Below are 22,607 nucleotides of genomic sequence, written 5' to 3'. Positions count from 1 at the left end.
TGTCCGCTGTGTCACTTCCTGGACGTGTGGAGGGCTATCTCGGGCTTTTCACCGTGGATACTGGAAATGATTCAGCACGGATCTTCTCTTAACTTCAAACACAGACCTCCCCGCTTCAATGGCGTGGTCCCGTCACTGACTTCCACAAAAACTTTCCGTTCTGAGACAGGAAGTTCTCAGTCTGCTTGAGAAAGAAGCGATAGAGCGTGTCCCTCCAAACGGGTTTTACAGCCGCTACTTCGTGGTGCCAAAAAAGGATGGTGGACTCTGTCCAAATCTGGACCCTGAGACCCATCAACCAAGCACTTCACAAGCGCGCATTCAGAAGGACAATGCTGAAACAGAGTTTGGCACAGATACGGCCCGGGGTCTGATTCGCCTCAGTGGATCTTAAAGATGCGTACGTCCATATTCAAATAGCGACGCGCCACAGGCACTTCCTAAAGTTTGCTTTAGAAGGCGCGGCTTATCAGTATTCAGTGCTTCCGTTTGGCCTGGGCCTGGCTCCCCACACATTTTCAAAGTGTGTGGACACAGCGCTTTCTCCCCTAAGATCGAGCGGAATGCGCATCTTGAATTATCTGGACGATTGTATGATTTTAGCCCACTCGAGATGTGCTAATCAGTCACATGGAAACACTGCTTCGCCATTTGGATACGCTGGGACTGTGTGTGAATATGCAGAAGAGCGTGTTTATACAGAGTCAGACCATAACATATCTGGGAAGATGATTGGATTCAATGTCGATGCGAGCCCGTATCTCTCAAGAGCACATAGAGGCAATTTGATCGAGACTGTGCAGTTTCAGACCGGGCAGGTCGGTGTCACTGAGGGAATTTCATGGACTTCTGGGACTGATGGCAGCGGCTATCTAGGCCTGCTGCATATGCGGCCACTGCAGCTGAAGACTCGAGACCCTGCCAAGGGTGTGGTCTTCGGGCCACAAACGCATTACGGTCACTCACAGTCTGAAACCGTGGAGCAGCTGGATATGTTCAGCATAGGAGTTTCTTTGGGTATTGAGAGTGAGGAGCCATTCCTGATTTGGGCGGGGTCTGAGCAGCGCAACGTGATCTCGATGGACGCGTCGACTTCAGGCTGGGGAGCAGTGTGCCTGGGCGTACCTGCCTCAAGCCTGTGGTCAGAGTCACAGAGAAGGTGGCACATAAATCATTTGGAATTGGAATTGGTGTCCTTAGCCCTACAAGCCTTTCAGTCAAAATTGGAACGGCAACATGTACTGATTCAACTGACAACACGTCTGTGGTCTCGTACATAACTCGCCAGGGCGGTGTGCGTTCCAGAGCTCTATTCAAACAGGGATCGAGTCTCCTGTTGTGGGCAGACCGACACTTTCTCTCCTTAAGAGCGGCGCACATCCTCGGTATTCTGAACCATGGAGCGGACATGCTTTCGAGGAACGGGATTCCTACAGGAGAGTGGAGGCTTCACCCAGGATCAGTTCAAATGATTTGGGATCAATTCGGGAGAGCGGAAGTAGATTTGTTTGCCGCAAGCGAGAACACGCACCAACAGACATTCTTCTCTCTATCTCACTCCCCGCTGCCGGGAGATGCCCTGACATCACATTGGCCGGAAGCCAGACTTTACGCATTCCCTCCGGTGAATATTCTGCCCATGGTGTGGTGCAAAATCAGAGAGGAGAGAGCGTTAGTTATACTCGTGGCCCGGAAGTGGCTGAATCATCCCTGGTTCGCGGACCTGAGAGAATTCGTGGTGGCTCCCCCATGGAAAATCCCCCTCAGGAAGGATCTGCTGTCTAAGCCTTCATGTGTGGCCGCTGCGGGGACCATAAATGGGCGGGATGCTCTGCATTTACGAGTGCTGAGCATGCTTACGGAGGCGTGGGCACCTTCTACCAGGTGCCTCTACGCTCCGAAGTGGGGGGTTTTCACAAAATGATGCAGGGGGACCTGTTCCGTGTCAGATGTTTTGCGCTTTCTACAGCACAGATTGGATTGCAGGAGTTTGCCATCCACGCTGAAGATGTATGTGGCCGCTATTGCTGCTTTTCGTTCCCCGGTTAATGGGCAATCACAGAGACTTACACGCATTGATGATGATTGCATCGGTTTCGGACATGGCAACTGTAATGTCACTCTCCGGCCGAGACCATGTTACGTTCCGAAGTCACTCAATACACCATTCAGAGCACAGGTTGTTTCCCTGCCCGCCTTATCTGCTGAGCCATAAGCCTTGTGTGATGCTGAAGCTCAGAGCGCTGTTTGCCCTGTTAGGGCTTTGCAGATGTATGTGAATCGCTCAGCTGCCTTTCATCAAACGGACCAGCTGTTCATGTGCTTTGGTGGATGTAATAATGGACGTGCTGTTTCAAAACAAAGACTTTCTCACTGGATTGTGGATGCTATTGCGTTGGCTTACGAATGCCAGGGAAAGGATTGTCCCCTCAACACCAGAGCTCATTCTGTGAGGGCAGTATCTCCATCATGGGCCTGGTCTAGATGTATGTCTATCCAGGATTTATTTCTTGCTGCTGGCTGGTCTTCCCAGAACACATTCGCCAGGTTTTACAAGCTGGATGTACCCTCTGTAGTGTCACATGTACTTTCGGTGAGTTAAGTTTCATTCATGTGTTGTGAACTGTTATAACCAGCTATACAGTACTATCGTAACCTCGGTTCCCTGAGAGGCGGGAACAAGACATTACGTTAGCCGCTGTGGTTGCTGTTTGATCATCTGTGCTAGCATTCAGTTGTGATTCTGATGTAATTTTCATATTCATATATATATATATATATATATATATATATATATATATATATATATATATATATATATATATATATATATATATATATGTATGGTGTAGGCTACTGTAGACCGCTAGACAGCATCACAGACTTTCATGATGGAGATATTGCCCTCACCTATTTTGCCGCACCACTCACATCCAATGTAGACATGCATGGTGTGGGGCAGAGCTATCAAAGTAGAGCCAATAACCTTTTACCAAATATAGGTCTCTGCAGGAAAGTAAGGGGAGTTACCAGATCAGGGTGTTTTTAGACCATGATGCCTGATTGGCTGACGTCATAGTGATGGTAGGTTTAGGGGTGGGGTTAGGTAAGAGGGATCATTTTGATTGAATGACTTAGAAACACCAGCAGTTTGAAAACACCCACAAGGTCATAAACGCCCACTTTTGCTCTGCAGAGACCTAAGTCTCACCTTTTGGGGCAGGGGCGTGTTCGTTTGGTGATTTCAAATGTCAGCATTGGCTAGCAGAAATCGCTTACCCTGCCTTTAATACAAAATTATTAGGCTAATAAACATGCCCAGTAAGAATTTTAACAAAATTAATATTGCCACTCAACATTATTGGCAATTTGTCCAGATTGTTCTAAAGTCCTTAATTGTTTCTTTGTTTTTAATATTTGAATTTTAACTGTCTCAGTGCAGATCTCTGCATAACTGAAAATTTGACACAAAAGCTGTATTGATTAGCTTATGAAATTTTGATGTTTTGAGATGTACTTGATCTGAAAAGATGACAACAACCTTTTTATTTTCAACAAATAGACAAATAATGTTTGACAGGACAACTGTAAACTGTTTTAAACAAATGCACATCTTTCATGTACCTGGTCACTGACATCTTGTTAACAGTCAAAATGGAAGCTCATAGTACATGTGTAATGGCACAAGTCTTCAGTGTCAGGAAAATAGCTTTTTTTATCTTTACATGTTCTTAATCAAGTTTAATTACTGGTATATGAGCACAGGAAGTTCATACACATGCTTTTGTAAATCCTTACTTTTGTCATTGAATGAAATCTATTTGTAAATGCATTTTATAAATGAGGCTCCAGTTTCTGCAAGCTACTGTGGTATCATGAATACACCAGCGGTGCATAAATTTTAAAGATTGTTTTTTAAACATTCTCTTAAAATCAATTAACCATCTTTTTTGTTATTAATGTATGTTTTAAGTACAATAATTAATCTAGAATTTTTTATAGAAATGTTTGTACACCTATACTGCAAGAAGACTATTATATGGACTTGTCCAGATCAGTGCAACTGTTTGAGAACATAAACATTCAGTCAAAATTTTCAATACAACACATGGGACTTCATTCAAAGACACCGGCCATTTTTTTTTAATCCCACTCTGGTCTTTAACCTTTACACTCAACATTCAGTTGTCAACAGTGATCCAGGTCACTGCACAGGTTTACCATCACAATCTGGGGATCAGCTTATCAATGAACAAATATTAAGATGTACATGTTATTTCACACATGGAGAGCAAAGGAAATAGGAAAATTGAAATACTGATTGTCTGTTGTCAAGGTCAAAGGTTAGGAGCGTGTGAGGTAAGGCTCTGATCAGGCGATGGCTTTGGCCTCAGGCAGGAAGTCCTCCCAACACTTCACCAGCTGGTTTAAGATAAATAGCAATTAATGAAAGACTATTCAGCAGTGTTGTATGTAAAAAAACACTCACACTTACCCTAGTCTGTGTGTGAAGCAGGGACTCCAGGTATTTCACTATGTGCTGTTTGAAAAGAAAACAATAAGGCGGTACATTCTAAAATAACGGTCACCTAAAAAAAACTCACGCCAGGGGCTCAGCTAAAAGTATTTTAAACTGTCGTGCAAAAGGGTTAGGGCAATTGTTGAATATTTACAGGGGCAAGTTGGTGATTTTATTGCCTTCCATATCCAGAACGACTGCTTTTCTTTCCATTATCCCTGTGGAAATTCCTGGCCGAATTACCTACAGTTTTTTTTGACAAACCGTGGTTGTGAGGTAATTTAAAGGTGCTGTATGTACACTTTTGACTCTAATAAAGCATAAAAATACCATAATATGTTTGCAGATAATTAAGAAACATGCTAAGTTAACATACTTGTTTATCTGAAAAACAATGCTACAGTCAGTAATTCTCCTTTGAAAATGTGTGTTACAGAATGTCAGTCTCTGTTTTGGTTAGTAAAATCCGCCCACTTCCAGTTTATCCAATTGTATTTCGGCACTCTGGGTTGCCAGTTAGAAGGAAACACAGCATATTTAATTTCAGTCATGGAAGCAATCTGGCAACCTGCGTGTGCATCAAGTGAGAATATTTTAATTAATATTAACCTCCAATGTTTTGAATTTGGACTTTAATACCTAGTTCAACCACTCTGTCAATCCTACATACAGCACCTTTAACTGCAATCCCAATCCACCTGTCTCGAGTTTAGGAAAAGGGAGCAATCCAAAAGTTATTTTGTAAAATCCCACCAAGCACCATCTGGTAACTGTTGTGCTTTGCTTCATTTTATATTGGAATACTGAAATATTTTGTCAAGAATAATACAGGAATTACAACTATAATGAGTGGGAGCTGTTAAAGAGAAACAGAAAAAATAAAGAGAACACAATTGCATAAGCTTTTGAAATAGGCCATTATTATGTCAGCAACAGGTATGCAACAAAATTGATGTATTATTCATATAAATTAGGACTTGCATAACTGATCATTATAGCAGTTGACCAAATAGTAAAATGTTTGCCCTATGTAAAAAAGAGGTTGTGCCCATCATTTGAAACAATTTAAACCACTAGAACCATAGCACATCAGTGTACCCATTATTATATAGGATATTTAAATGAAGAAATAATAAACAGGACATTTTTCTATTATAAAATTCATCATCATGATGAACATGTGACTGACACATCTTACCTCAAATCTGAGCACTTCTTTACGCACAGTACAGGTGACTCTTTCGAAATCTCTCTCATACTGACTGACTTTAGACTCCCACTGTGCAGAGACACCATTCATATTACCATTTAACATTTTACCAATTTTCAACAATTTAACCTCATTTATGTTGTCTTTAGCCTGCTGCAGCTTCTCGGATTTATTTTCCCAGAGCAGCTTGGCCTCGGCCTCTCGTTTCTTCTGCAATGTGCTCTGAGCTTCCTGTAGATGCTGACACACTTTCATTCTCTGCTCAGAACAGCACTGAGGAGAGCAAACAACACAGTAAACAACATATTACTTAAGCAATGGGGTCTCACTGCTGGTTTTGCGTTATGTGGTTGTGCTCTCTAACCCTCACGGCCGCCAGCAGCCTGACGTAGTCGGCCAAGAGCTCAGCAAGGATGAAGAAATCACTGAAGGTCTGTTGCTGATGCAGCTGCTCCATCTTATCCTCCACTTCTGCCAGCTGTGACAGCGCATGAGATAACGCAGAGTTCTCCTCCACACTGCCCAGGATGGCCAAACTCTTGTTAAACACCGCTGTGTTACTACACAACTCTACGAGAGGAGAAAGACTTTGAGATGCTTTGTAACAGTATGAATCTGGAAGACTGGCTTCACAGTGTAGTTTTCATTCTCACCTTTCCTGTGGTTTACTAATGAGTCAACAGCAGCATGCAGCTTCCTCAGCAGCTGCTCCTCATTCTCCACCTCCTGCAGCTTACTCTCAAACCACTGACACACACACAGGGGTCAATCACTAGTCAAATGCAACAACCTGGAAGAATTTATGTCTTAGTACTGCACGAACTGAGCTCCCCTTACATTATCTGATTCATTCATTTTAACGCTCATCTTATTCACTGCATCCGATGCTCTGTTTATCATCTTTAGGAGGCCAGGTCCACTAAAAGAGTATTTACCGCCCCGGGCAACTAAAAACACACAAGTTTAGATATTAAATATGGCACTAAAGATACTGTGTATCAAGGAACATGATAAAGGTGGTCACCTCATCTCTCTCTAAAAACTCTCGAACATTATGTAATAGAGATGGATGAGGCACTACTCTCTGTAGATACCTACAGAAAATAAGTATATAATAAACAGTGTGTATAGAAAAGAATCAGCCCCTTCAAAATAATCACATTTTGATTAATAATCACAAGGTGATTTGCTGCACCTGTTTGAGTTTACAAGTCATTTTTAGGACGGCGTGATCCTTTTTCCAACTCAGTGATTCTGGTTTTTGAATTTTTTTTTATAACATGCTGATGTTATATCTTTCACTTGGATGCCATAAGTTGCACTGAGTAACTACAGCTTGATAAAACAAAAACTGTGTCAGTCTTCATTTCAGGCTGCAAAGCAACAAAATGTGATTATTTTAAAGGGGGGTATTTTTTCTGTATTTTTTCTTCACTGTATATACATAAATATAACCAGTTAAAAATAAAACAAGTGTGCATTAGCATGTGAATGCATATTTTATATTAGAGGTCAATAAACATATGGTTCTGCTGTTGCAACTCAAAACTCGGCAACAATGAATGCATTCGTTTACATGACTGATGCCGAAAGATTCTAGTGTATGACTGCAAAATAAAAATGAAACAACTCCTAACTCCTTAAGGTTTGTGGTGTCTAAATCTGCTACACGTGTGTGTGTGTGTGTGTGTGTGTGTGTATATATATATATATATATATATATATATATATATATATATATATATATATATATATATATATATATATATTACTTATCTAACTGCTAGTTTTGTTTTTACTTTGTGTACCTTCTGACACTGTTGTCTGTATTTGTCCATATTTACTGTCTTTAGTCCTCGTTACTGTCTATATCCCCTTTCACACTGGAAATTGCCAGGGTGCCTTCTGTATGAATGCAAACACATCCCGGGATTGATTACAGTGTCGATGCTGGGTTGGGGACCTGGTAACATTGACAGGATCAATCTCAGAACGAGCCCTATGTGAACAAAAGCCAGAACCAATGCCGTAAGGGGTGTGTTGTAGTGATGATGCATGTTATCGTGTGTCCCCCTTATCAGGTTTTTTGAAAGCAGATCAGCAGTCACAAAGAAAAAATGTGCAAACTGGTATGAAGAAGAGATCAGGGAGCTCTTCACTATATGTGCTGAAGCGGAGATTGTTCGCCAGCTTAAGTGAAACAGTACATATCACATGTCCCATCGTAATGTCACGTGTCTTACGGGATCTTTATGGGATGTGTGTGAATGCACATACAGATTACAGAAAATCACTGGCAGTGTGAATGAACCAAAATCTGACGATCCCAAAACAAATCTCAGATCATCCGTGAATTTTCCAAAATCTTTGTATTAAAAGGGGCTTATGTGTCACAGATGTTTCCTGAAGTAATTGTGTTGTTTGTTTTTATCTATTGTCGTGCAATTAGCCAAAAATTATAATAAAGTTTACTCTGTGTTTATATTGTAAATGTCACATTGTATTCATCAGCACTTTGTTATTATAGCCATTTTTTGGTTGCACCTGGGATTTAGTTATCAGTATCAGAAGAAAAATGCAATTGATCAACCTCTATGTCATGTGTATTGCCATGTGTTCACCTCTCCAGTGCTGCTCGTCTCTTTTCCACAAACTCTGCAGAGGATGAATCCTCCTTCACCACCTTCACTTTAGTCATCCCTGTGACACAACACAAACCACAAACTCAGTCAGCAAAAAAGTAAGAGCCAACAGAAAGCTCAAAGAAAACATTCTCATGTATCCAGGCCACTGTGAATGTCTAGTACCCCCTTTCCACCAGTATGAACCTGGTGCAATTGCATTAATTGCATTGCTATTGATGTGCATGGCTTTGCAAACCTACATCGGCATCCAACACAGCAAATTTAAAGTTTTCATGTTTAGATGCTATTTCAAAAATGGCATCTTGTTGGTCACAGTAACCCCGCCCCAGCCCCTGACTCAAGTGGTACTTACTTCTAGCCCAGGAATGTTTTAATGCTACTTACTAACCACTTTTCCTGGTTCGGAGATGGTGCTTTGGTTGTCAAAAGACAAAGAACCGATCTGAAACTAGGCTCTGGCTCCGATCCAGCACTCAAACTGCCTCGGTGGAACAGGGGTATACATGAGCTCACTAGAATAACTCCACTAGACATGGAGCCAGAGTGAGCATGAGAACTTTTTTACCCACTACACTCTTCTGAGGTGGAGGTGGAATGATGCAACCCAGCAGGGAGTGACTTTGGCTGATATCTTCTCATAAAGTCCCAGAAAATCACTGAAACATTGACGCACTGAGAACATAAGGGAACATGACCAGTGTAGTCTGGAGAGAGACAGAGAAGCATGGAAAAGGGCCAAAATGCTGATTTATGTAGCTTGAACAATCCAAAAATGGTTAGAGATGAGCTTTTGCCTACCTGAGTCGACACTTTGTAAGACATGTAGGCATTCAAGCCATCTCCTGAAACACAATAACGAAGAAGAACTCAATGTAGCTCTCAGCATCCAGGACAGCTAGAACCAGTGGTTCTCAACCATTTTACAGTTCTCAAATCATTTTAGAGTTTACATCAATTTGTTATTCACTTATTTGCTTACTTTCACGTTGAAAAATAAGTTGCATAATACAACCTAATTTTCTCTGGATTAGTGACTGCGATGTTCAGCTCAAACTGGTCTCCACTCTCTTCCTCCTGAGACTGTTTAAGTTCATCAGCATTGTTAGAATAAAGACTCTTAAATAAATATTACAAGAATGCAACTATAGGCATGTAAAGGGTCTCGTTTCAGTACCTTCTCCATGATCTTGGTGACAATGCTGGGTTTCAGTATTGAATTACGTAGGAAGATGTGTGGTGTTATAAGGCTGATGTGATCAGGATGATAATCTCTGTCCTGCCTTGACTAGTGGTGTTGGTAAGCGTCAGTTCTACAGTGGCCTCTGGTGTTTGAACAGAAAGAACAAATAAAGCACAGAGGTGTAAGGTATGTGGGTAGTAGCACTTCAACATTATATTTTAGTATGGTATTATTTGGGGAAATCTGTACCATACATTAGTTCTGTTAAAACCAAATACTTGTGCTTTTACTCAATCACATTTACAATGAAAATTAATACCTTTTCATTTCATTGCAATTTATTGTACCTGTATATGACTTAAATATTTCCTCAATGATTTAAAACTATCTATCCAAATGTAACTAACAAGCCAGTAAATCATGCACACAGAAAAACTATGCCTTTCAGACAAATACTTCATGCTCTAGAAAAGTGTTTTTATAATAACTACTAAAAATCACTATATTCAAATGTTTGTGAAATCACATACTGATCACTTTAGCTGAGAATATTCTGGTAACAGGTTTCAGGATATTGGTTTCAGTTCAGTGTCCTGGATTCTTACATGGTCAGAACAATGAGAAATTATTTTCAACAGGTTTCTTTTTTAAGAAAGTTTAGAAACACTCTAATTAGAACATCTCTACTGTCTCGTTTACAAAAGCCAATTTGAAGCTCATAAAAGTGCTCGCCGATTACTTTTAAATACCCAAATTCAATTATATGTGTGTGTGTGTGTTTTCTTGTTTTTGTGACATATCAGGACACAACTCTGTATAATGACATGGGTATGACACAGGTATTACAAGGAGAGGGTGACTTATGAGGACATAACCCATGTCCCCATTTATCAAAACGCTTATAAATCATACAGAATGAGTTTTTTGAGAAAATAAAAATGCACAAAGTTTCCTGTAAGGGTTAGGTGTAGGGTTGGTGTAGGACCATAGAATATACAGTTTGTACAGTATAAAAACCATTACGCGTGTGTGTGTGTGTGTGTTTTTATTTCCACTCAAGTAGGTACATAATTTTAATTGAGCACAATTTTTGACAACTGTTTATTCATTAATAGTTCATATTAATAGGTTTTTTTGTTAATATACCTTAAGTACAATTTTCTTGAGTTTTTACATTTCAGATAAAGCATCTTTAAGTGATCTGCATCATCCTGACACGATATTTTAAAGACAAGATGCATTGTTCTCCAACACTCAAGTGTCATTACGTATGTATTGCTCATTTTGAGTCATGGTGCAGTAACGGAGTGGTGAGAAATAACGTTCCCAGTGAACAGATCCAGCTCTTCATCAGAGTGAAGGCCATTAGTGTCGTGATGGACATCGCTCCTGATGTACGAGCCCTCCTCGATGAAGATATCGCCCTCTTCAGGAGATGATGTGATCAGTGCCAACATAACAGCTGATAACAATAATTACTTACATTTATATAGCGCTTTTCTAAGCTCTCAAAGCGCTTTACGTTGTCAGGGGGTATCTCCTCATTCACTTCCAGTGTTAATTAACCATGCAGTTCGTGCAGTTCCTGAGTTGCATTATGAGACTAACTGCTGCAGACATTGACATCTGCTAGCTTCTGTCAAATGTCACTTGAACGTTTCCCCACAGATATATGACTCGATCAGATGCAAACTTGCTATGCAGTCTGAAGCAGGTGTCTCACTCTGGCGCCGGTGAATATATCCTCGACTTCATCCTCCTCCTCTTCCTCGTCGCTGTCCAGCACTCGAGCGTCCGATTCAGCCTCCCGCTCTTCAGGATCAGGGAAAGGAGGAGGATTACGTCCGTAGTTGCTTGACATTTTTCGACCAAAGAAAATATATGTAACAAACGGACCTAACGAATCAAGTCTCAAGGTTGGCGTTGTTTCTAACTGACTGTATGTTACAGGTAAGCGTGGATTGTATTTCGCTGCTAGGTAACCTCAGCCTGCTTTAAACATCCGAGCACAGCTCAGAAAGAGCGCTGATGCGACACTGCCACCTGATGGTCTGGAGCCAATACTACAGCTACTTCAGAAACTGCGCCCAATCCAACAGTGCACTGATCTGATGCGGATTAGTGACTCGGTGAATATATTGTATTATACAGTACAGCTACAGAAATACACATTTATTCAGTTCACTCATAGGTTATTGTCTCATTATAGAATGAGAGCAGCTCGGACCAATTTTGTGAACCGATGCAACCATCAAATTCATGCATCAGACTTAATCAGCTCACAAATCGTACTTGGCCTGAATTCAGTCAGTACAAAAGAAAAACACAACAGCACTGCATATTTGCAAGTATCCCGTTTAATTAAAATATTTTGTAATAATTTCAATTTCATAATTCAAAATTTGTTCAAACAATTTAACTAGAGTACTACTGGCTCATGATCTTCAAAAAAAGACATTTACAAATATATATCTATTCTTATACATTTCTATGAATGTTTTGCCTTTGTTTAATGTTTCTGCTGATGTCAGAATTGGATAACTCTAAACTCAGTGAGCAGAGCAACGAGGAGGAAGACGATGTAGAAGATCAGTAGAAAAATGCCATAGAATCTGCTCAGGTGAAAACACTGAAGAGGAACCAGTATGAAGGAGAGGACGAGAGACAGACCCAGTGCTCCGGAGAGAACCCAGCACAGCATCCCCTCTGGTTCCAGCTGACCACACAACCAAACACACACAGCACACAGATCAGACTCCGTCATGCATCTATACTGGAATATCCAACTGACTAAAAGGTTTTAACATGTTCTCAGGTAAACACCAAAAGACTATGAAGTACATTGCATCCACTTACTGTACATGTTTATATGTCTTTTTAAAAGAAAGTTGAGACATTGTATATACTGTAATATAGAGAGTGCGAGACTTACCATCACAACGTTATTAGTCTGAAAGATTTGCAGCAGGCAGCCCAGACCCACACCAAACAGCATGTCTTAATGCAATGTTAAAGGCATATGAAGATCTCTATGTGGTTACGGTAATGTAATGCAAATAAATATTATGATTAAATCTGCTGATGTATTTGTTAAAGCACAAACACAATAAGGAAAACTTAAAAAGAGCATATGTGAAAAGATACTGAAGATAATGCCTCCGAAACAGGCAGAGATGGCCATCCGTGGGTATCCCTGACGGGCTATAGTAATGTCTGCAAAGCAATCTGTCAAAACACACAAATATCACACATGGTCTAACAGAGGTAAAAACATAATGGTGTATGATTCTTTAAAATATTAAAGGCCATCCAGTAATAAATACCAAAAATAATAATAATTGCGCATATATATATATATATATATATATATATATATATATATATATATATATATATATTATACACACACACACATCATGCATTACATTAGTACTCAAAAGTGCCAACAAAGATAAAACCATACCATCTAGTAGTTGCAAAATTGTTATCCTATCATTTCAAGTCCTAGCATATTGGCTATGAGCAAAAATAATGGGAAGATAATGTGCTGTTTGTGGTTTGAGTGAGTGTATACCTCCAATGCTGTTGCCCCAGGCTAACAAGGTGAGGCCCAGTACAGTGTTGCTCAGACTGAGAACAATACCCAGCAGGTGCAGCACACTAACAATCTCAGACGCCACAGTGCTGATCCACAGCGCACTGACCACAAAACCTAGCAGAGAATAGAGCTACGTGCACACACACAGCAATGAAAAAAATTAATTAAATTAAAAAATACACAATTATAACCTTTATTCAGCAAGGATGCATTGGATTGATCAAAAGAGACAGTAAAGACATTTATAAAGCCTATACAATGACTTCTATTTCAATTACCTTCTGTTTCTTTGAGTAATTTGAATTTTTTTTTAATTAAAACAGAAAAACAACTATTTAAGATTAGAATAATTTCATAATATTACTGTTTTTACTGTATTTGTGATCAAACTAATGCATAAGAGACTTCTTTAAAACACTGAAGACTCATACAAAGTGATATTTAGGAGGACGCTCATTTGTGGTAGTGAAGAAGACTATGCCCGAGAGGAAGACTCCGATGCAGAGTATGAGCACCCACACTGGAACTTCTCCTTCAATCAGCAGTAAGCCATCTTGAAGGAAAGAGAAAGTTTTTCTTTTTCAGTCACATGCTCTTTTGCAGAACATGAAGTGATTACACAATTTCTGCATCAACAGCATTTATCTTTCCACATACAAGAGGAGTTCATCTCACAGACCGCAGCTGGTGCATTAAAGCTACAAAACACTGGCAGGGATGACGTAACTACTTTTTATGTGCACATAAGATATTGATGCTAAACAGGTTTAGTTTCATAGTTCAAATAACAATGCCAACTGACTTACACTTTCCCGACTGGAAGGTAAGTACACACACCAGAGGCCCAGTGATTATGTGCAGAGAGTTCAGAGGTCGTTTCCAGTTGTGATCTTCCTTATCTGTGTCCACCACAGGAACGGTCAACAATAACAGCACTTCTACAGGCACCTAACACAGTCAGATGGAAATGCAAAAAAAAGGATCCTCACCTTAAAATTACGTAAGCATGTATACAAAGTTCAACAAATCCACCACTTGGACAATCAGACAAGTTTATTTTAAACAACAGGTTCATAGAAGAATGATTACTTATTTAGAGCCAGGAAGTGATCATGAAATTAAATACACTTGTTTTTGTATTTTTTACCTTGATCACTTTGAGGACTTTGGCACTCCAGTGCTGTCTCCTCCAGGTCCGGCTGTCCACCGGGTTAATGGCATTCAGGAAGATCTGAGCAGTGGATCGAGTGTAAGGCAGCAAAGGCTCATACTCTCCATCATCTGTAACACACATAACACTTACAAACACATGCATGCAAGAGTTTCACATAGACAAATGCAAACCAATCGTCTAAACTGTGAAAGAAAATGGTTGATGAGTAGCATTTCAGAGCCTAAGAAGCACACAAACATAAAATCAAATGACTGAGCAGATAGAAACACTGTTACACCATACAGAACTTCCTTAAAGATGCAAAATTCTCATTCACTTTCACTGTTACCAATGCAGATAGCAACACACACACGAGCAAACTACCATTATTATGAAAGTCTGTGGTGTTGAAAACAATCATGCATACATAACCCACAAAACTCCAGCCACGTATATAACCAACATAGTTTTAAGTTTAGAGGAAGTGACCCACCGTGTGCTTGTATGCTGGCATTCGGAATTTCTCTATATGCATCAGATGGAAGAATCTCTCCTAAAAGACAAGAACAGCGCTCATTAATATCTGCCCAGTGTTAGACCAACACTGCTGCAAAGCAAAGAGCATTACTTCCATTTCATAAACTTCATAGCACTTTATTCAAATTGACAAAGCTTTGAGTTTGCATTGTTGTGCGCACTATATCTGAATGTGTTAGAGTTTAGTGCAGTTAATTCATATATTACTAGAAATGGGAATGAGTACTTAAGTAAGCAAGCTCAGTCATTAAAAACAATAAATTTAACATGTTTACCTTAAATAAAAGAAAAAACGTTGTCCCTCCTTATTGAGGAATTGAAATGTGACTGAAAGAGTGTGGTGTGTGATTTGTGAGTTGAGTGCTGAGAAAGGCTGCAGTCTTTACCCCGTTCACTGCCTGAGGTCTGGGCCGATCCATTCAGTTGATGCTTCTGACGATTGTAAACATATGCACTAACAATCACAGTCAAAACATATACAATATACAGCCCCAGATAACCTGTGGAGAATAGAAAAGAATGATAAGAAGAATCAGATGACTTCTCTAACAAAAGGAAATGATAACCATATCAATATATTATGCATATAAGTGGAACAAGCAGATTGAAAATGTGTGTCAATTTCCTAAATGAATGAAAAGATGTGAGTGAATAATGGTTATCGGACCCACGGCTTCTCCCATGGAAATATGGCCTTTATATAGGATCATGAAGGTCCAAAACACAGCTGCCATGTAGAAAATGACATCACGAAGGAATGGACGGGACGCCACAGTGAAAGGCTTAACCAGAGCAATGCTTCCAGCTACCACTGTTGTGACAAAGATTCCCGCCCCTAGAAAAAAGAAATCACATTAGGAATTTTTTTTTTTTAATGATGAATTTGTTCAGAAGGATTAAAGGTGAAGTGTGCAATGGAGCTGTATGAATACTGCTACTGTTCAGTCAAAACAAACAGTCTCAAGGTTATTATGGTCAAACCACTTGCATGATCCAAGCAACCTGCACAATAGCACAATTCAGTTTGGTGCCATTATTAGTTGAGAACTACACCGTTTACCTTAAATACTCCAACACATGTCCTTGATGTTTATGTGTGTGATGTAGGAAGCTTGGTGTATGTTTAAAAGAGCTGATCTCTCACCAAACAGTGCTCCAATGGCAAGACCAGCAGTCTGAGGGTGAGAAAAAGCAGCCATGGCACTGAACACATCTGGAGCCCCATTTCCAAGTGCCAGGAATGTTACTCCCTGTTCCACTTAGTCACGGAAAACAATGATACAAAAATGAGACCAACACAACCTCACAGCACAATTTGGACCTTTTCCAGCAACCAAAACACAGACTCATCACTGAGGATTCCACTCAGTCACACATACAACACACCCCGCTCAGTCATGTGCACACGTTTATGACACAAACACACTTTAGAGACTCTTCTCACTCATGTACAAACTTCTCCAACTATAGAGAATAACAGTCTTGGCAAATGTCAGCATATAACCTACTAACAGGCCAGTCGTTTGCTATGTCTAATTGTTTAGAATGCTGTGATATTCTCTTCACAGTTTATCACTACTGTGGTATATAAGGACTCAGCAGAAGTCCACAGCAGGAGTAATTAACCTCCTTAACCCACACAGAATGAGGACAAATGACAAGGATCAGCTGATGTGGGAATTGCAGTACCGCCGCCACAATTGAACCATTTAAAGGATACGGCCACATTATGAGTCAAGCTTAGTGTGGAAGAAATGGCTGAGAGGTTTGGGCAGAAACTGAAAACAAGAAACAAAACAAAAAAGTTACATAATACAATATAATCAAAATACATATTATAATCCATTTGCATTTAAATTCAAATTCATTTTATTTATAGAAGAAATTCACTTTAAATATATTTTGCAACATAACGACAAGTTAACTGACTTCTTGACCCTCAAAAAGAAGAACCTTTTTAAAATAAAGAGACTCAATTCTAAATTCTCCAGATAAATGAAAGAATGTCAGATGAGTAAATAGAGAAGTGAAACCTTCATCATGGCCAAAGGCTACAAAGGATAGTGTTATGAGATCACAAAGGAATATACATGTCTCTACATAAACACGTCTGCAATTATTGTTTTTACATATTATTGTTTTTACATTTTAAACAGTTACTCATTTTAATTGCGTCACAGTCCGAATGATCAATTTAACTGCATAGTGCAAATGGAATACAATGTGAACCTAAAAACACACTAAATCATATTCACGTCATTTTGTGGGTTTTACAAATATTTAAGCAGTGAACATCATTCAAAAGAGCTTGTGACTAGACCCGGTAACGCCACTGGTTCCTCAAACTGTCAGTGAAACCTTAAACTCCTCCCAGTCTTCATTCAAAACACAGTGCTGTGTAGAGTCTGGTGACAGACCTAACTTGCTTGCAGTGCAAGGGTAAATAAAAACTGTTGTTTGAATAAGTACAGGGTTTTCTTTACTCAAGATACACTATGTCTATAAACACTCATGTTTTTCTGTGTTTGAAGAGTCTTAGCATTTACAGTCTAGGTGTAGCTAATATACTGTTTTATATATCCTTTGCATAGTGCTTCATCTTTTATAGCATTAGATTTTGGCTAAATGTATTCAGCAACAAAAGACTGACCACCCTTATAGCTACATAAACTTTATAACCTGTAAGTTGAGGAAAATGTGATGTGATGCACTTACTGCCTCAGATGAGTCTGAATATGACGGATAAAACGCCGCCCGTTACCAAACGTAGCCTCGGATCGGCTCCAGGAGGGAACGAGACACTGCATTATTGAAGAGGTCGCTTTGGGGTTATCCCCCCTTCCTCGAATCTACTAAAGCCTTATGAAATCTCACAGGTGAGAATTCATCCACCTTCAAGCATGTGAAATAGAGGCAGGCGTGCCCAGGAGATGACATTGTCAGTTCACTTAATTTTGTCGTGGCCATGAAATAATAACTTGTCGTAAAAAATGTCGTAGCCACGAGATCATTTTATCGAGGTAACAACATCCTTATGTCATGGCCACGACTTCTTTTGTTGAGGAAAGGACTTATTTTTCTTGTGGCCATGACTTTAATGCGTAAACAAACCTGCGTGACCATAACAACCCAGGATTATCAGATATTGATTCATTAATATTTCATTTTGAATTAAGAAATTATTATTATACATATAATTATTAAATTATTACATTAACCATATGCCTTGGCTACTGGGCTTTATTAGGTGCGATAGTCAGCATTTAAATTAAGTTTATCATAAATAAATATTACATAAAGTGCATAATATAAAATAGGCCTACAAGAAAAAAAAAAAGTATCCATCCTACAGTCTTGTAAGTCCATTAACTTACAGTCTTTTCCCCGTAATATTTGTATATTATTATTTTTAGACTATTATTATTGGTTATGTTTACTCTCTGGGTGGCTGAGAAGCAGAAGTCTGTGATGGTTTAATACACTCCCTGAATGGACTATGATCAGTCAATCGTCCAGATCCATTCTGCACACAAGCTCCACACATTTACAAGGGGGAGAGCCACATTTGACACATTCAAGCAGTGTTGGACTAATGAAATGCAAAGCGCGGTAATAATAAGCAACAAGCGTATTGGTGCATTAAACCAACTCTTATGAGTGACATATTAACAGCATCCACCATTAATCTGCATTAAGAACTAAGTTCATATAAGCACAAGAACAGGGCAGACTGCTGCAGCTGTAGTGCATGAATACTACTGAAATAACAGAACACAGAAAAACTGTGTCATGAAGTAGTGAGTAATGGCACTACACATCGGCCTATACAACCTAGTTGAAACACGCACCAGAGAGTGGTGTGGCTAAGAAATCTCGCAGTCACTCATTTGCTGCTCCCCTGCACAGACAGAACATGTGGTGTGAAAAAGGAAATTTTCAAGTTATAAAACCTAGCCAAAAGCCTTGACATGACTTCAAGTTCAAGATGAAGCCAGACAGCGCTTGTGGATCAAAGCAAGTTCCTCTATGTTCAGAGCATCACGAGTGACTGCCTCTATTTCACTTGCTTTAACACCATTGGCGGGCGAATTCTTGTCCGCGAGATTTCACAAGGCTTCAGTAGATTCCCAAATCTACTAGATAACCCCATCGCGTCATCTTCGATGATGCAGTGTCAAAAGACCGACTCAAGAGGGAACACATATTGCCACCCTAAAATGTTAATATTATAATGGCACATGCAAGTGTTTGATCATATACATAAAGCCACAATACCAACTCTAATGATGCAGCGTTTAATTATCAAAAAAATTAAATGTTTTTACCTTTCCTGAAAGTGGTAGTAGATTTGGACATACAAGGTTTCCCCCCAATAGCAACAACATTTTTATTTGTTGTTCAGTCATAAACAACAACATAAAGCTACCCGACCTTGTGCTCATACCTGCCTTAAACTCACGTTTCACATTGAACATATCAAGTTTTAATATGCTATTTGAAGCAATGTTTGTGCATGTTTGTGTAACTTTGCTATAATTCAGTGCTTAGCGGTGAGCCGTGGAATTTGATTTTACGAATCAAAACTGCCCTAGAATTATCTCAAATACACTACTCACAAGTCTGATGCAATCAGCCCAAGAAGAAGGAACAGAACAAACAGCCAGAGGACCTGACAGGAAGAAAAAAAAAGAGGGAAGGAAAAAGAAAACGTGAGGGGGACTTTACTAACATACAAAACCAGTATGTTCATAAAATACACAACCAATATAAAATCAGATTACACAGTCTGGATGATGCATTCTCATTAGTTTCAGTTGCATATGTAAACAAACATGTCACACTCCACAAATAAACTTACACAACACTCAATACTCTGATATGCAATCAGTTTAAAAAGTAAACCGTGAGTTTGCTGACTGAGCTAAATGTATCCTCACATAGAGAGTGATGGCTAGGGGCAGCAGATTAGGTGGGAACAGGCAAAAGGTGACCACAGGGTATTTGATGAACCCTTCATCTGAAGCACAGTCCGGTGTATTCTTCACAAACTCACATCTCTGACTGGCAGACAGGTTCATCACCACATCACACTGCAACACAGATCAACAAATGCAGCTGTGAAGGATTCATTGCCAAACAGTTAGGCAACATCACATATAGAGATTTTATATATAGTTTACTCATGGTCGTGGTGAGGAAAAAGAGAGCAAATGTGTTTGTCACAATAATGACTCAGTGAGGGACATAGGAAATCTAAACACTGCGTGATCACATATTTCAGAGAGTTTCGTCCAGCTCACCTCGTCTCGGTTCGGTGTAGCTTCTGCAGGTCTTGTCTGAACGCCAGACATTCCCAAGAGGGACGATGTGTGTGTTTTGACTGGTAACAGTTTTCTGGCAGCTGACACGAATCCCACTGCAAAGCAACGGGTGCAAAACAACAAGAGCAGAGCACGCATTTCTAAGCTGCTGATTGCTGCTTCAACATTGCTTTTCAAAATTCAACACTAGTAACGTTAGTTGAATTGTGGTAGTTTCGATATGCCAGTTACATAGACTGCAACATTTGAGGTTCCGTCGCGCTCTTTTCCTTCATTGTTGATAAAATCCACGTATTTAGACGCTGTGAATCACAATCCGTGGGTTTGACTTAAAATCACGCAGGATTACGCATTCTGTCACGAGAGAGCCTAAACGTGAAGCGTGTCAGCCTGTCAAGTCATTCCAACACTTCTTAAAAACAGTGTGACGCGCGTTCTTATGCGCCCTCCCTTTGTCCTGAGGTTAAAGAGACATTTCACGCTTTTCAAATTAAAGGGATAGTTCACCCAAACAATTCCGAAATCACTCACCCTCATGTCGTGTCATAATAACCAAGACTTTTTTCGTTCGCCTTCGAAACGAAGCATCTAAATGGACAAGGGTGATGGAAATACCTCATGTGAAGTTTTTATTTTATTTTATTATTTCTCTCGCAAGACTTTTGCGTTCTCCAAGGATCTTTGCATCAAAAGCTCTGAAAGTTTAGTTTGGGTGAACTATCCCTTTAAATGTCGATCTCTCTTTCTGTTGACTTTTAAACTTGGCTTACAAGTTTGTAATGTCATGTAACCAAAACTGTTGGTCAATGAAATTTAAACAGTGTCTTTTTTATTTACTTTTTTCCCCCTCGTTGAAAGCGTTTTTAAGATGGCATTGTTTTGTTGGGGTTAAATTTTATAAAGAAACATTTTAGCAAAATTGCCAATTCAAGCTGGCGTCCCAGTGGAAAAGTTCCCATAAGCCAACCGATGAGCCCAGATCAGCAAAACTGTATGATTTGACCTTCTTAAACAGCCAACTGACCAGCAAAGTCAGGAGGCTGAGATGTGTATATATTCATTTGAGAACAACCTTCTGACACTCTGTAAAGTTTGATGCTCCTGGTATAGGCCTATTTCCCCCTACTGCTTTGACCTTTATAAAAGCCTTACATGATGTAAGCTAGAAGACATCAGTATATCTGAGAGCAGCCCTTTGACATTCTCTAAAGTTTCATTAGGCTATGTCAAAATCATTTGGAGTTCAACTATGATTTATTGGGATGGGCTCTGTGAATAGTGTGAATAATATAGACGTCCACCACTGGGCTCACTGTCACATGTAATCTATAATCAGTAACGGACTACAAATTGAAAGTAATCTACCCAACACTATTTGGGGATCTAATAATTTTTATTACTAAATGTGATTGGGGATTAAGACCAACCACTGTTTCAGGTCAGTTACTTGCATTGAAAATGAATAAATTACTCCCTAAATTTTCAGAAGAAAGCAGTGACCTTCTTGTTTGGTTTCCTGTGATACAGTTCAGAGGTAGTAGTTTTACCTATATTTAGATATCATTTAATTGCTTTAAATAAATGTTAAAATATTGCTAGAGTTGTTCTTTGAGGGTTAGGATTGTGGAATTTGTTGAAAGGTCATATCAAAACATCCGTCAGCCTCCCTAAATAGCTGAGCTGATCTAAAGAAAGAGTGCGGAACAAAAACTATATATTGTCTCATCTTCTTTTATAAGAATCTGATGTTTGGGTGATCTGGTTACTCACACATTCAGTCTTTGCAAATGAGAAGAGTCATGTCTCTGATCATCGAACAGCTGATGAAACAAACGAGGGGCCGGTTGCTTTAATAGAGCACTATCTTTAAGACTGTGTCTAAAGACGTAGTCTGACCAATTAGCGAAGGGGTAATCTGTTCCTTTTTCAGATTCAAATTAGACCAATCTATAATTCAAGTAACTGAATCAATAAAAAAAAAAAAAGTTATGACGTCTTTAAAAAAAAATTATTTGGATGTTTAACTTTTAACTTTATGCAATTGGACACTTTTCTCACTGACATATTGAGCTATTATTGCTATAAAAGATATATATAAAGATTGGTGTTTTTACAGCTACTGAAGTAATTGTTTTCCTCACTGTAAATATGAGGTACACATGTATTTATTTATTATATATTTATTATCCATGACACAACTGCTTGTATTGTTTTTGTAGAAATTAGCACAGCATGAAAATTTGTATTTATTCAGGAATATGATTTTTGCTCTAGTCAAGATGCTACTTTTATTTACAGTATCTAAATGGCCAAAATAAGCTTGTCAAAAATGTATTATATACATCACACCATCCACAGAGCTTGTGTGTTTATATGTTTTCTCTGAGCTCTATACCTGGGGCTGAAAGAGTAATGTGATAGTGGTAATGGGTAAAATTGATTTG

General features: G+C 39.3%; 1 protein-coding gene and 1 pseudogene across 1 annotated transcript; both read right to left on the bottom strand.

Annotated features, from left to right (window-relative positions):
- Positions 1-4,900: 4,900 nt before the first annotated feature.
- LOC113052373 (sorting nexin-1-like) lies at positions 4,901-7,557 on the bottom strand (annotated as a pseudogene).
- Positions 7,558-11,890: 4,333 nt separating this feature from the next.
- Positions 11,891-20,213, bottom strand: LOC113051447 (mitochondrial sodium/calcium exchanger protein-like). The gene is made up of 15 exons (XM_026215200.1): positions 20,143-20,213; positions 19,780-19,932; positions 19,459-19,511; positions 16,563-16,620; positions 15,987-16,092; positions 15,510-15,677; positions 15,229-15,342; positions 14,799-14,858; positions 14,300-14,433; positions 13,959-14,100; positions 13,584-13,705; positions 13,129-13,282; positions 12,699-12,779; positions 12,487-12,551; positions 11,891-12,270 (listed from the first exon to the last, which is right to left on the bottom strand). The coding sequence occupies exons 1-15, from the start codon at positions 20,191-20,193 to the stop codon at positions 12,082-12,084; spliced, it is 1,650 nt and encodes a 549-aa protein (XP_026070985.1). The 5' UTR covers positions 20,194-20,213; the 3' UTR covers positions 11,891-12,081.
- Between the last annotated feature and the right edge of the window lie 2,394 nt (positions 20,214-22,607).

Source organism: Carassius auratus, chromosome 32 (assembly GCF_003368295.1).
Source record: "Carassius auratus strain Wakin chromosome 32, ASM336829v1, whole genome shotgun sequence".
In the NCBI taxonomy this organism is placed as follows: Eukaryota; Metazoa; Chordata; class Actinopteri; order Cypriniformes; family Cyprinidae; genus Carassius; species Carassius auratus.
Note: the sequence above shows the minus strand (reverse complement) of the source record. Positions and strands in the feature narration are given on the sequence as shown.

What these genes read in the sequence shown, in the direction of transcription:
- LOC113051447 (XM_026215200.1), bottom strand. Translation starts at nt 20,193, where the DNA reads ATGTCTGGCGTTCAGACAAGACCTGCAGAAGCTACACCGAACCGAGAC. An exon ending in GCTTGACTCATAATGTGGCC is followed by an intron (nt 16,093 to 16,562) that starts GTATCCTTTAAA and finishes TAAGTGGAACAG; the next exon opens with GGAGTAACATTCCTGGCACT. An exon ending in AGACTAATAACGTTGTGATG is followed by an intron (nt 12,271 to 12,486) that starts GTAAGTCTCGCA and finishes TTGTGTGGTCAG; the next exon opens with CTGGAACCAGAGGGGATGCT.